Source organism: Tachypleus tridentatus, chromosome 1 (genome assembly GCF_004210375.1).
Source record: "Tachypleus tridentatus isolate NWPU-2018 chromosome 1, ASM421037v1, whole genome shotgun sequence".
NCBI classification, from domain to species: domain Eukaryota; kingdom Metazoa; phylum Arthropoda; class Merostomata; order Xiphosura; family Limulidae; genus Tachypleus; species Tachypleus tridentatus.
Genome location: NC_134825.1, coordinates 142,388,502 through 142,404,777, shown reverse-complemented (window position 1 = coordinate 142,404,777; position 16,276 = coordinate 142,388,502). Strand labels below are relative to the sequence as shown.

The 16,276-nt window shown below is 31.2% G+C and overlaps 1 protein-coding gene across 6 annotated transcripts in view; it reads left to right on the top strand.

Annotated features, from left to right (window-relative positions):
* GluRS-m (putative glutamate--tRNA ligase, mitochondrial) overlaps nucleotides 1-16,276 on the top strand; it is a 73,844-nt gene that overhangs the window by 40,968 nt on the left and 16,600 nt on the right. For 4 of the 6 annotated variants that reach the window (XM_076455955.1, XM_076455981.1, XM_076455945.1 and 1 more), the window contains 3 exons: nucleotides 2,260-2,314; nucleotides 7,676-7,783; nucleotides 11,116-11,279. In XM_076455955.1, the coding sequence (XP_076312070.1) occupies nucleotides 2,260-2,314; nucleotides 7,676-7,783; nucleotides 11,116-11,279 (327 nt within the window). The remainder of the gene's footprint in view (nucleotides 1-2,259; nucleotides 2,315-7,675; nucleotides 7,784-11,115; nucleotides 11,280-16,276) is intronic. The other 2 variants (XM_076455974.1, XM_076455990.1) reach the window with 2 other exon arrangements.

Sequence of the window (16,276 nt, the reverse complement as noted above, 5' to 3'; positions counted from 1 at the left end):
TTATTGATTCGTGAGATACATATACTTTTGTTGTTTGATTTTACTTTCTGTCTAGGTGTGTGTGTATAATGTTTTCTACAGTTTGTGGAGGAAACTTGTTCATGTTGATGAAGTATTGTTTTATTTTGTCTAATTCATCATTAATTTTATCTGGTGAGCATAGTTTTATGGCTGTGTTTTTATTTGGTTTCTTAGTATGTTGAGCTTTTGTTTTGTTTCATGTAGTGAGTCTGAAGGAATGTATAGACCAGTATGGGCGATTTTTCTGTGGATTTCTGTTTTAAATTGTGAATCGGTTCTTGTAATTTTCAGGTTAAGAAATGATATTTGATTGCTTTCTTCCTATTCACATGTGAAGTTAATGTTGGGATGTATAGAGTTAATGTGATTGAAAAAATTAAGTGTGTGTTCTATAGATGTGAATCTCACAATCGTGTCGTCTACATATCTGTACCAGTATAGTGATGGATGTAATGCTGTGTTATTGTCTGTGTTTCAACTTGTGTCATAAAAAAATATTGGCTAGAACTGGTGATACTGGGTTGCCCATGCTTAGGCCATTTGTTTGTATATAGTTGTGGTTGTTGAACATGAAGTTTGTCTTCATCATGGGAGATTCTATGAGGGTTGCTAATTGGTTGCTGGGAATGTCTATAGATGGGTTAGGGTCTCGGATATAGAGTTCTAAGGCTATCTTGCAGGCTTCAGCAGTTGGAACTTTTGTAAAGAGAGATATAACATCGAAACTGGCCATTAAGGCTTTATGATTAAGTTGATTTAGATTAGACTTGAAATTAAAAGAGTCTTTGATGAATGACCTGGCTGATGTTACATATTTGGAGAATGCCCATGCTATGTATTTACCAAGATTGTAATTAAACGATTCATATGTGGATATTATTGGTCATAATGGACAATCTGGTTTATGAGGTTTGGGGATGCTGTATATTTGTGGTGTGTGTGAGTCGGTTTTATGTAGGTAGGAATAAAGTGTTTGTGAAATTGTGTTGGCTTTTTTCATTTTTAGTAGTATTTTGTTTAGTTGTGTTTTGTGTGTCCTTGTTAGATTTGTGTGTATTGGTTTAAATTTGTTAGTGTCTGATAGGATGTTCTTCATTTTTTGGATTATTTATTTGTGTTCATTATGACTATAGCATTACCTTTATCTGCTTTTAGAATTTTTATGTTTTTGTCTTGTTTTAGGTTTTTAATGGAATTAATGTCTCTTTTTGTAAGATTGTTTTTTAGCTTTCTGTTTTGTGAAATTATTTTGATGGTTTTGTGAGAAAATTCTTTCACACATTTTCGAACACTGCAAGTCAAATAAACACAACATAACCATAGAAAACACTCAAATACTAAATAAAAAAGCAAAACATAAACAAATGGAAAATTAAAGAAGCCTTACTTATACAACAACTTAAGGCCAAAATAAACTAATACAAAGGAACACCTTTACACCTATATTAAAAATATAATAAATAATATAAAATTACATATTAAAACATCTAAGCATGCCCTCTACATTCCGACACTCAGTTACACAACCCATTTCAAACATGTAGTCAGCTTCTGGTCAGTTACCTCTTTCTTTCTTTATGAACTTGACAATGATCGAAGAAGGTCAAATCATTGTTCGCTCCTCTACGTAAAAAATTTTCTCAACCCAAATGAGCCGTTTTTACATATATATTTTTCTCTACAAGTGGGTTTTCTTAACATCACTCACTGTTTCATTTCGATTCTAATTACAAATTGTCATTTTTCCACAATTCTCGGTTTATCTTCCATTGATTATATGTTGAATTGTTTTATTATCACACATTCTGAACATAAGTGCAAATAATTAGTTAATAAAATAAAGATCAGTTTTAAGTTACACTTCTTAATTATAATTGTTTATCAATCATAATTACTAGAAGTCTTGATAAACCTGATAGAAACATTTAAAGATTCCAAAATAACAGAGATGACAATAATCGTGGTTTGAAATGAATTATAAGACTGAGAAATTGTTTTATAACTTTGTACATAAGTTGTAGCACTTTTATAGCTCCTTAAATTGAAGTTAATGTGAAAATTATAAGCACTTTCATAAATTTGAATATCTTATCTTAGATAAGATAATGGCAACATCATGTAATTTTAAGACATGTAAAATTTTATGGTACATGTATAAACTATATGCTGGTTCCAGAGGTATCAGCTAACATACAAATTGAATGCCTTACTGACTAAAAATGTTTTTTCCTTTATCAGAGATGGGACTAAATTATCAAAGAGACAAGGAGATATTCATGTTGAGCATTTCAAGGTATGTGATATGAACTTATTATGCTCCATGTAGAACACATTTATGTAAACATCTTAACTTTCAAAATCATGTAGAATTAGCTCATGATTTATATCTTTATCTTTGTATACATATATTTATTTGAGGGAATTGTAAGTTATAAGATAAGTCTGCAGTTTTCCAAACTTCATGCTAATAAAGTAATAATAAACCAATACCCTGTAATCTTATCCTGTTGCTGTAGATCATAAATTTCTGAAATAAAACACAAATTTTGTGTGTGTGTGTGTGTGTGTGTGTATAATATGTATGTATGTGTGTGTGCATTTACTTGCAACTCACTTGGGAGACTTATACTGGGTTCTTCCAAAAATCTTCCAAAATCCACTTCCTTTGGTTCCAGGTATAGGCATTTTCTCAGGTACATCTTCTTCTCCCAATCAAAGATGCTAAATGATCATTCATTTATGCCCTTAATCTCTGGAATCTTCTTCAAACAAGGCCTGCCCAATCAATCCAAGGCAGGATCTATGGAGGTAAATAGACCTCCCTCAAATAAAAAAAATTAAGAAAAAACCATGATTGTAAACAGAAGGATTCTTCAAACAATTTGCCTACACATAAATAATAATGGCCATTTTGATACAATGGAACCACCAAGTTATATGTTCTAATCTGGATGTCATCAAAGCATTGATTGTTTTTTGCCATCCTGTATGTCTTTCCTTACAGGAAACATTTCTGAAATCTGCTGATACAGTCACCTTTTTGACAGTTTTCTTTGTACAGAAATTACAGGTTGTGTGGTAGACAAGTACATGGATGGGTGTCACTATTAGTCGATCAGCATGTGCCCACACTGTCTTTGCCACTGAACACACCTTTGGTGGCCGAAGTTATCCGTATTTCATTTGGTCGTACCATCATTGTTTTCTCTACCTGTCTCCTTAAGAGACCTATGATCAATCAGATCTTGATGCTCTTGTTATTCTGCTGATTGTTTTTAACTGTATCTGGCAGGAGAATGTTTTTCCTGAAGCATGGCACCAGACTATTGTAAGACCTTGGAGAGGATGGTTAAAACTTGTCTTGTTTGGTTCTTCAAATCAAACAACCTTTTCTCACCCACCCAGTGTGTGTGTTCCAATGATGCTCCACCATGGACCACCTAATTTGATTTGAAACATCAATCGGAAAAGCCTTTTTTGAATGATAACATTTTTGTATCAATATTCTTTGACCTTGAGAAGACTTATGATACCACATGGCGGTATGGCAGTTTGGGAGACCTACACTTATATGAGTTGCATAGCTATTTACACATTTTTATTACACATTTTTTTAATGGGAAGGCAATTCCAAGTTCATTTGGGTTTGACACTTTCCGTTCTTTCCTACAGGAACTTGTGAGACCTTCAGGGCTGTGTTGTGAGTGTCACACTTTTTAGTATAAAGGTTAATGCCATCACTGAACAACTCCCTCTTACTGTTGTAAATGGGCTCTGTCAATGACTTTCACATTTTATCAGTCATTGAACATGAAGTATATTGAGCAGCAGCAGCAGACTGCCCTCGATCGTTTGCTGATGTGGACCAAAGCAACTGGTTTTAACTTCTCTCTCTCTAAAACCGTTTGAATGCACTTTTGCTACCAACTGAGTATTCACTCCAATCCTGAACTCTGTGTTAGTGAAGTTGTGCTTCCCATGGTCCCTGAGACAAAATTCTTGGGGCTTATGTTTGACAGCAAGCTGATCTTTATATCACACATCAAGCAGCTACGAATCAGATATACAAGAGCACTAAACCTCCTCCATGTCCTCTCTTCCACCACTTAGGTAATGGACCAATGTTCTATACTAAAGATATATCATGCTCTTATTTGATTGAAACCAGACTATGGGTCTCTCATTTATGGCTCTGCTAGGATCTTGGCCTTGAAGATGCTGGACCCCTTTCATCATCAGGGACTTTGGCTCTGCACCTGGGCTTTCTGCACTTCCCCAGTCCAGAGTTTGTACACAGAGTCTCATGAACCTCTTCTCCATCTTTACTGTTTGCAAATGTTTTTACTGTATGCTTCAAAACTTTGATCCTTAGCACAGCATTCCACCTGGGGATGTGTTTTCCTTCCTCAGTGGGCCATGCTTTTTCAGGACAAATGATCTGCCATTGTCCCTTTTGGCCTTTGTATCCAGGCAGAGTGGGATGAATTGGATCTGTCCATGGATAACATTGCTGTATCCACTGGTCAGTTTATCCCACCATGACTTATTACAATTCCCAATTGTGACCTTTCTTTAAGTCATCTGAGAAAAGCAGGTACTCCCAATTAGAAGTATCGTCTTTTATTTAGTGAACATTTTTTGAACCATCCCTCCATTCCCATTTATACAAGTGGTTCAAAATCAGGTGACTCTGTAAGCTCTGCCATGGTTTGTTGTGGTTTGATGGTTGTGCACAGAATCTGCTCTACATTATCTGTATTCACTGCTAAACTGCATGCCATTTGTCTTGCTCTGGATCACATAGAAGCTTAGCAGTACTCAAACTGCACTATTTATACTGACTCGCTTAGTTCTCTACTGACCCTGAAATTACTTAACATTAATTCTCACCCTGCTCTCACCGATATTCAAAACCGACTGGCCTATTTCTCTAACATCTACTTCTGTTCAGTTCTTTTAGATACCATGCAACATTGGTATTTGTGGGAACAAGCTTGCTGACACTGCAGTTAAGTCTGTTTGCTCTGGCACTATCACTGCTGTGTCTGTTCCATACATGGACTATGGTCCTGTATTTAAAGCTCAGCTTTGTGCCAGTTGGCAGTTGACTTGGAGTGAGCAACATGAAAACAATTTTTTCCAGATAAAACCCTCTATTGGACTGTGGCTGTCTTGTTTCTCTAAGGATTGGAATGAGGGAGTTGTTCTTGCTACACTATACATTGGTCACAGTTTTTTAACTCATTGTTTTCTTTTATCTGGGACTGATACAACAATGTGTTGTCTGTGTGACACTCAGGTCACATTAAGCCACATTTTACTGTCTTGCCATTGTTATGACTCTCAACAATGGCACCATTTTAGACATGTTTAGTCCCATGGTTTATCCTTAATGTTGGATAGTGTCATTAGCAATGGTGACACTGTCCACCTTACAAATGTTTTTAGTTTTTAAAGACCATTAGCCTTTTTAATATTATTTAAGCTTTTAAAGACCATTGGCCTTTTTAATACTATTTACATTTTTAGTTCATAAATTAGACTTTTTACAAATTAAAGTATAATGAGTTTGATATGAAATTAGAAAATGGCTGTAACATCAAATAACTCGACCAGGACTGGAAAGGCCAACTTCAGGTGACTAATGCTGGTGTCTGAACTTACCTGTTAGTCATTCTAGCAAGTTATAATAATTAAAATTATCCTACAGAAAGCCCTTTACAACTTGTATTACTGTAGTTTCTCTATTACTGCTGTAAACTAGATTTGAAAATTGGATTTATCACTATTTAAGTTTTTAATTAAAAAATAAACTTTGTTTTGTTTTACCTTGATTCTTTTTTACAAGTTTTAATAATTTTACCTGATGTTTGGCACAGATAGTCTAATTGCTTTGCACAGTAAAATGCCAAAGAACCAACAACCAATCTATTGACAATTAAACAACAATTTTAGTTCCTTTTTTACTATGTCACATGGTGGGACAGTGATGAGACTACAGACTTATGATGCTAAAATTCAGGGTTTGATTCCTCATGGTGGATACAGCAAATGCTCAATGTGTATTTTCTCTCCAAGAAACACTGAAGATGAGCCTTTTTACTGTCTTGATTTTAAGTAAAAAAACGTGTAGATGTGTAGACAGATAAACTGAGTCTTTTAAAATATTGCTGTTATATTTTATTGCACTTTGTATGTATTTAATTTATTCCACTTCTAGTAAGAACCTACATTTATTTGTATATATATCTATATTAAAATAGATTGTTACAAATGATAGTTTGAATAAGTATGACCAAAACTTAATATTGGGATTATGTATACTCCTAGCTAAATAAAATATTGTAGATGCAATATGAAGGTAATGCTGAATGTAGTAAATTATATTACCTTGTCTTGCTGATTCTTCTTTTAAACTTAAATATAATTGCTTTTAATATATTAGTACATCCTATGTTTTGAATTAAAATGTGTTAGATCAACATCAAAACATTAATTTTCTACATTATATGCTGAAGAGGGTTCATATAGTGTGTTATGTATTATTATTTCAAATATCCTAAAACTGAGTTAAATTTTAATTTAGAAGTTAATCAAATCTAGAGATGGATTGAATTTATGATACTTTCAAACAAAACTGATACACACAATTTCTTTTTTTATACAGATATATTTTAATATACAAACAATAATACAATTTATAACAACAATTATTATAAATAATGATTTATACACAAATATTTTACACAGGTGCAAACAGTATTGAGTCTTCTATCTAATCCAGAACGTCCTTGATATCTTATGGAGGGTTCATGTCAAGAGAATTAATTGAGTTGATATAGGTACAATTCACTTGATGGGGGAACTAGCTAACATTCCAGTAATCACTTAAGTTTTTTACTGCTGAATTTGTATAATGTCTTCATTAAAATACTAATGTACAGTTTTAATCCTTTGAAGGTGAACAGTTTGTAATGTTTGAAGTCAATAAATGTTCTTGGTTAAATATCTATAGCTTTCCAATTGATAAGCATTTATCACAGCTATAGCTTCTGAGGGGTATAGTATACCAACTGTACCTGGAAAACACCTGGTACCTTCCTGTACAATAATATCAACATTTTCAGAAGATTAGACAATTCAAAAACAGCAGAGAACTTGTTCAAGTTATTGCTGTTTTGTTTGCTATCTTTTACCTCTGCTTTTTTATTCAAGTTAGATATAACGTCTTTTCATTTTCAGAATTTTTGATGACATAATTGAACCCTAAGTTGGTGATTTTTTTCTGATATACAACTCCTACCCACTTGTCTCAGATCTTAGGCTAAAACAACTGATTTATCAAAAAAATTCAAGAAGCAGTTTTGATCTGTGTAGAAAGATGAGAACAAAATATTTGCCTTGTAAATATGAAGTTAACCATAGTATGAAACAGATTGATTTAAAAAATGTATAACTCATTTTTAAAACATATAAGGATTTAAAAATATTTGTAAGATGTAATTTCAACTCTTACAGCACATGTAGTTTGTAAAATAGTCAGTTATTTCTATTAAAATTGTTTGGCATAATTTCATTAAAAAAAATACATTAGTCTTGTATGTATTTCACTTTTAGTATTGATTGGTTTCATGATAATATTTTTTTTATACAGAATGTAGGTTACTTTCCAGATGCAGTAATAAATTTTATTGCTAACATGGGTGGTGGATTTGGGAAACACCAAAGGAAGCTGTTTTTAATTGAGGAATTAATTTCAAAGGTAACAAATTTCCTTGAATTGGGTTATAAGCATTGTTTGTTGCACCAATTATTATTTTATTTTTGGTATTTAGTCCTTTACACACAGGTCAAAGGTCACATCTTCACATTTTTTGACTTCCATTGAAAATTCTATTGAACTACTATTTTATGAATTTATGTCAGTATGTTTTGTATAAATCTGTAGAGTATAATTAAATTTTAGTATTATACATTATATAATTTCTTAGTTTAAAGTAAATATTAAAAAGACAAACCTCAACAGTGATTTTTTGTGTGTTATGTGGTATGCTGAATGCAGCACTGGTTCACATTAGATGTTTGTGATGTCAAAATACTAAGTCTGTAGTTTCCTATGAATTAGATGCTCAAATTATCAGTACTTACAAGCTAGAATATAAAATAAAACCTCTTATCTTTCGTATTTTGTTGAGATATGGCTTGTGTACTGAATCAAACACAGTGGTCCTGCTTGCCCCTCTCTGTTTTGGAAATGCTCCCTTGTGTACACATACTTCTGTATATAATATGTGAATAAACAATTGCAACCTTAGAATGTTCCCACTTGTTGCTTTTTCAGCCATTTTCAAGTATCATGACATCATCTCATTCTTTCCCTACAAAACTTGAAAATGGAAAGTTGAGTCTTTTACGTGCTTGAAATTTTGTGTTTTTAGACTCAAATATAGCTTAGTTACAATGCTTGATAAATGGAATTCTGTGGCATCAATATAGTAATTTATGATTTTTGGGTATTTTAATTATATATATAAAACCTAGAAAAATTGTTTTGGTTCATAACCTTCATGTGTGAAATTTTATAAGGCTTAACAACCTACAACAAGGAGCAAGTGATCAGTGATGTCGAGAAACCCACTTGTTGAGAAATTTATATGCAAAAATGGCTCGTTTTTGCATATATAAAAGGAGCAAGTGAATTCATAGGTCTTAACTAAAAGAGATAATTGTTTGCTATACTTGCTGTTCTATGGTTAAAAACAAAAACAACTTGTTTGTAAATATTAATAATGTATAGTTTGTTATAGTTGAAATGTGACTTTATTATACAAAATACTAATCAGCTGAAACATAGTCAAGACAGGTCACCTTTTAAGGACTAAATGTCAGTGTTATATTACTGGATATAGTTGCATGAGTGCACGTTCACTATGTCATTGTAACTTGTGTATTGTTAGCCAGGCATAGCTGAAAGGTCAATATTATAAAAGTAGTAAATATATATTAATGTATGATGTTATGTTATAATGTTGGGTTTTTGAGTTGTTGTTTGTAGTCTCTGGAATGAAAAAGGCTTAATTTATATTTATTTCCTAATTCTTTATGGTGGTTATGAGATTGGTAAAATCTACCAGACCTGTACAGAGATTTGTTAGTGAAAGTAACAGATGAAATATAAAGTTTTTATCATAAGAAACATTTGTTAACTATCTAGGCATTAAAAGAATTTTGCATGTGACATTTGGAAATGTTTTGTTGGATAAAATTACTTTGCAAGTTGGATAAGTAACAAGTAAAAGGAAAAAAGGCATGATAAAAACATTGCTTAATGAAACTCAATACTTAATAAAAAAAAAAAAAATCTGATATTTTTCATATGAAAGCCATCTAATGTTTACTGATAATCTGCCAAATTTCATGAGCATATGCTTGTTAATTTAAAAGCTATAGCATGAAAACTATAAGAAGCACAAAATGGTTACAAGGCTGCTTCGAGGGACTGGCTGTATGAGTAAATAGGAAAAAGAAATAATTTCTCATGTAATGAAAGATATAGGAATGAGACAATATTTTGTTTTTATTTCATTAAACCCATTCATTATGACTGGGATGTATATTTTACAGTGCTCCCCCCCTTTTCCCAATGCAGCTGTGGCAAATGTTTACTATTTCTTGATTCTTCTATGCCTACCTTTGCTGCTGGGTCCAGGTTCATCATTTTGGCTGTCATCACTAGATGAAGAACTACTATCCTCTTATCTCAATGTCTCTTCATCATCACTCATTTGAACACCTCTTGACTCACTTTTACTATCTTTTGTTATCTGAGTGAAATGCATCAAGAATATTTGCATAGTAATTAGGGTTACTTCTAACTGCTCTAACAATATAGGTGTGGTCGGTATGCAGTTTTTGTGTGTTATGCTTAAGTGTCTTGCTGGTTACTGAAGAGCTGAGTGGAAAACATTGAAGGAAATGGTATATCATCATTAGCTGGGATACCAGTAAATACTGGGTCATGCCAACCCACCTAGGACTTCCCAGTTTTTGTTGTAGATTTCCTTGAAAAACTTTAAGCAAAAACTTCATTATGATTTATTCAATCCTGCATTACAGCTTTGAAATTTTGCATGTCTGAATAAATCCAGAAAATCTATGAAATGAACTGGGAAAAGCTCTTTTTTTCTTAGTGAATTGGCATGGAATGACCCACTCTCCAAGTCATTTTACTCCCAGACATCAAACATTGTAATTTTGAATGACAATGGGAAATATATGTCCTAACTGCAATGAAAGAGTTAAATTTCATGGTAGTGCTTTTGTTTAACTTTTGTATGCCTTCTGTTGACATTTTAGAATGTGATCAAAATGAAGTTTTTTTTATAAAAACTAATATCAAGACATGATTGACACATAATAACCATTAGTAAACATTAATGTAAGAGAAGTAAATTCACAGAGATTTCATAATATGTTTTATTGTGATTAACCATTCAACTACATTTGACATCCTAGGATGAAAGCATTTTACATGCAATATTTTCAATTGCCCACTAGAAAGATATATCAATCATTGAACATGGGGTTGGATGCAGATTCACAGTCTGCAAGTGAAGGGTTAAATGTAGTAGGATATTAAGCTAATATTTTGATGTTTTATAAAAAAAAAATGTTGTTATAAAGGTAAGTTATTGTTATTATAAGATTCTACTTCATTTTAAAACTGTATTTTTATTTTATGAAACACATGTTCCGTTTATATTAGTCAAGTTATTGCTGCTACTTAATAAAAATTATGCATTTCATGAGTAAACTTTGGTGTTGTCATGTGAGGAATCCATTGTTGAGAGAACTAATAATATAGTTACTATGTAAATAAAAGTAAACAAGCCCATATACACTGATGTACAACTTTTATGCATGATGATGATGTGCTTTCAAAGAAAACCCATTTTAAGCATTAGTATTTGTAATGATGAAATTTGGGAATGTTATCTAGTGTAGATCAAGTTTTCTGGTACAGAAAGATTCTTAAATTTTTGTTTTTTTTTTTTAATTTTTAAAACTTTTTGAACCTCTTCTGTCTTCTTATAGTTTAATTTGAAAAAGGTGAATGTAAATTCATGTCGAGTAGAAGTAGAGAAATTAAAAGACTATAATCGACAGCATCTTCAACACATTATGGAGCATGAGAAAAAACTCCAGGATTTGGTAAATCAACTGAAAGGTTTAGTGCTAGAAAAATTTACAGATAAGAGGTGAGTTTGTCTAATTTGTAATATTGGAAGACTATCATTTGTACTTCTTTTGTAAGATTTTTAAGCTTAATATCAACAATCCTCTAGCATGTCATAGTTAAAAATGCACTATATACATACTTTAGTGAGATATTTAAGATACTCAAAATGAGACTAGGATTATTAATTTGTAGGATAATAGAGTAGTTTGTTTTTTATCACAACAATTTGTGAAATGTAACTACAGGAAATGTTAGTCTAAATTTTGTTGTGGGTACTTCTATTACTTTTTATCTGACAACTTTGTTTAGAAAATTTAGAGCAACAAAATTACCTTCCTTCTTGTCTCCATCTGCTATTTACCATGGAAGGAGAGATCTGTATTGATTATGGAAATCCATCCTAGCAATACTGGCTGAAATGAATCAAACTGTTATGGAAAAAATATAAGAAAATAAATTTAGATGTGATTTACATGCTACTTTTTTATTTATCTAATTTTTAATATCATCTTCCACCTGCACAATAATTTCTCTCACAAGCCTGCTACTTTGAACAATTGCAAATGTGTTATTAAAGTCAGAAAGAAAGATTTTTCTTTTCATGTTCAGAAATTTTTTGCTCTTATCCATGTATATAAGGAATTCCGATTCACTCTTGTATGAAAGAGCCTTATGTGGTTTAGAAGTCTTCAAACTCGTTCATATAAACCTGTATCAGTAACATTAATTTATTAAATTAGTTAAAGTATCTGAAGCTGTTAGCAAAGTAACATTCTTGATCAATGGATATTAGAGATAATGGGTAGTTTAGACAAAAAAATTATGGGATGACTCCAAGAGATTCCAAATATTTAACCTTTGTCAGTTGAAACTGAATAAATAATGCCAAACTACTTTTTTTCAATGGTAGCATCACAATGATTATATATACAGTGTCCCATTTAACATGGTAATATATATTTGATACCAGAGTTATCAACTATTCACTTTACTTTGCATTGCTAATTTAGCAACAGTTTGTGGCAGACGATAATAAATACTTGATACATTACACAGGGATACTGAAACAAAAAATGTATTTTAGAGGTTCTAGAGGCTATGCAAATGCAAAATGTATAATGTACAAAAATATTTTTATTCTTCTAATGAACATCACCTTGCACTCTTACTTGTCAGAGTTTGAGTAAGACTGATTCATAGACATATCTTGAATAATACTTTTGGAATACATATTTGTTTTGTGCACAACAAGCATATACATTTTGTTAACAGTTTACCACATGTCGCATAGATACATGTAAGTTTGGAATTATGGTAAAATTCATTTTCTTACAAAGGGCTTGTCTATTGGACCTGTCTTGGGCACATTTGTTTAACTTATCATATTTACAAGGATTCATGGATTGTTATCAAATAAGAGGGCTGTATATTTGTAATTCTTTGTATAAAAACACTAGTCAAGGAGCTAGTATTACAACCTTTGTATTGTACCAGATACATAGGTGTGATATCAATGCTGTTATCAGAATCACACTCATTATTTCCTTTAGTATTTTGATAAAATTCAAAATAAAATTTATTGTAGGAATTGAATGACTTTTGTGCATAAACTTATTTTAAAACTTTTCATTCAAGATAACGAGACTAGTTTTAGCATTGGATGTTTCCATAGATGTATAATGAGGTCAAGTGTGCTCATTTTTCAGAGTTTGTCTCTGAATAATGCAAGAATAAATTCAGATGTTAATGGCTACAGCTTCCATCTCACCAGCAACTTATTACTGATATTATAATAATAATAATAACTTTCCAGTACAATACCATTCCAAAAAAACAACCATTTGCTGGATATTATCAATCTGAAGTGTAATAAGATTCTTGGTGAACTTTTAAGCAAGAAAAGTTTTCCTGTATAACCATTTTTGAGCAAAAAGCACTTATGAGTTACTTCCTTCAGATTTCCTTTGTTCCATACTTAACTGTTGTGTTGAGTAACAAACAGTGACAAATAAGAAATACAGTATTTAATAAATATATGTAATTCAAAACGAAATCAATAATAAACAAACAATACGTTGAGAACTCAGAATAATGAGTAATTAAAAATATATGTATTAAGAAAGTTTTATGATGGTAATAACACTGATTTTCTATATTTATTGTCCTAAGTTAGTGAAATTTAATTAAACAACTCATATAACAACAAATATAACAATTTTGATAATTTAGGTAAATTAACAGCTGATTAACTAGCCTCTTGCAATTATCCTTTATGAAGACTTAAAAAAACATCTGTTTAGGCTGTTGTTGCCCTCATGCTGTTTTCTTTTTCATGTTTAATAATTCCCAAATAGTTCTACGTTAGTATTTAGCAAAACTCTCAGTGATATCTAGCAATGTTTGTACCTTGTACACAGTTATAAACTGTCTGGTATGTTGTAAGTATTCCTTTCCATTCTGATTCTATAGTCACAATAGGATTTCCAATATCAACAAAGCAGTTTACCATTAATGTAGAAGCTAATCTCACTGCAGAGTCCACAATCAAGCCACTAACTTTTAATGATATGCTTTCATTATAAGTTAGTTTTTTTCTCCATTCCTGACTCTACTTTTATAGGTTTCAATACCTCATTTTGTAGAATCACATCTACATTCTATGTGCAAGGTATGATACAAAACATCTTTACAATGTAGGATCTTATTGCATGGATTAAACACCTAGGAGTGGAGAAAATTATATTTAACATTCTTTGATGCTTATGCATTGCATATTTCTCATCTCATTAACATAATTTACAATTTAAGTTGCATTTTGAAATTATACATTTTATAACACATAGTGCAAACCTATAAATATATTAATTTGGTTGAAAATATGTGTATAAAATGTATTTTTAAGCATTTATAAAGTTAAGTAATTTTGCAATTGAAATTATCATTATTTTGTATAAAAGTGTTAAAAACTGAGTTTTCAGATTTCTGTGTAATAAAACCAATATCTTGTCATCTACTAAACTTGTACAGTAGGAGCTACATGAATTATCATAGGGAGTTGGAGAAATGAATTTGATTAAACGTCAAATATTATCATTACTGAAAAGTGAAGATAGTTTTGTGTGTCAGTAATTTATGAGACTGCTGAGGTTTTAAACATATTAAAAGAAAACATGCAAGGGATGTAATTACTTTAAACAATACAAGAATCTGGAATAGTGAGTAATGATTAGATAACAGTCATCTGTTTGCATAGAACTTGGTACACTTCTTTTCAAATAATTTGTTTATGCATTTGCACATTGAGAGTGCAATACATGAGAAATAATTCTGGAATAATAAAAATGCTTTAGACACAAAATGATAATTTTGTGTAACAATCATTTGTTTACTGTATGTGTGTATATGAATAGATATGTTAAGGAAAGTTTTATGATGGTATATTGATCTCCTGTTGGTGTATGTACTTATTGAAGTTACAGTTTGCATAGTTATTAAAGGTGGCTGATACAACAAAAAACATTCAAACTGCTAATGGAATTAATAAAACTCCATTCCTTGTCATGTTATTTTTGCATAAGTTCCATTTTTTCATGTGGTAGATATATGTATCAACATCTTAACCCAATTGCTACAAATAGGTTCAAGTGTGGATGTCATGACATTTTGAGAATTTTCAAAATTTAATTAACATTTTTATCATCATATGTCAATTAAACTGGTATTACAACATAGTTAAGGTTTTAATGTTATATATATTTTAACTTCTTAATTCAAAAGAAAATATTTAAAAAAATCTTAATATATTGTTTTGTGTGTTACATAACATGTCTTCAGATTGTATTTTATTATGCCTACTATACCATGTCTATTGTGGTTAAAGAATTAGAAACTTAAATTTTAGGCATTTACAAGCTAGAATATAAAAATAAGAACCCCCACCCTTTTGATTTGCTGAGATATCAATACACATCACAAACCTACTAAGGTAGTTCTACCCACTTCTTCAATCTTTTGAAACCTCTTGTATACCTATGCCTACACATCTCAAGTACATGTTTATAATCCACAAAAAAAAAAAAGTTCATTTCAAACTAAGTAAATCCAATTGTTCATAATTAGCATTAAGGAGAAACTTTTAATTCCTCTGAAAATGAAGTCTGTTGACTAAGTTGTTGCTGTGAACATAAATGAAATTTTTGTAATTGACATATAGCATAGATAGGAAGCCTGATAAAAAGTGCTTTTTCGTGTACTACTATAGTAATTTGATAATTCTTTTTTTTATAAAATGCATCTTTGAAATATACAAAGATCAATTTATCTACTCACTCCACTAGAGGGAATAAGTGAGGTTGCTGACAGCAAGTCTTAGCAAGTAGGATATGTGAGCATAAATAAATTTCTTAACATCATAAATACTTGAAATCTTTAGTTTTTATGTTATTTTTTTAAACCATGGAACAATAGATAAAAAAGTACACAGAAAAACAAGCATTTAAGAGCAAATAGTGATAACATTTACAAACTTTGTGCACCTATCCCACTAAGTTCCAGCTATCCTGGAAGAATAACTAACATCTAAATACCTATGAGTTTTATTGAGTAAGCTTGGAATTTGTACCAAGCCATAACATAAACATTTTATTACCTTACACAATTCATTTTACAACCACTGTAACATAAACATGCCAATAAATCATCTTCCACTGTCTTCAGAACTGGTATTTTGATAAACTGTGGGAAGGTTTGATTAATTGCACTGCATTAGCTTGTTTGCTATTGACAGTGTCATATTATGGTGTCAAGTAAACAATCTAACAGTAGGATCAGTGATTCATTGTTTTATGTTGTCAGTTTTCTACTTCAGCTACAAACTGTGAAATAAACATATAAAATAGATGTGAAACTCTCAGGAGACATACCTTAAAACTTTGCAGTCAATCCTAAAAAGAATAGAACAGAACTACTTACTATATGTTGTATCTTTCAAAGTTTAAAGGTTTATGTTGGTAATAA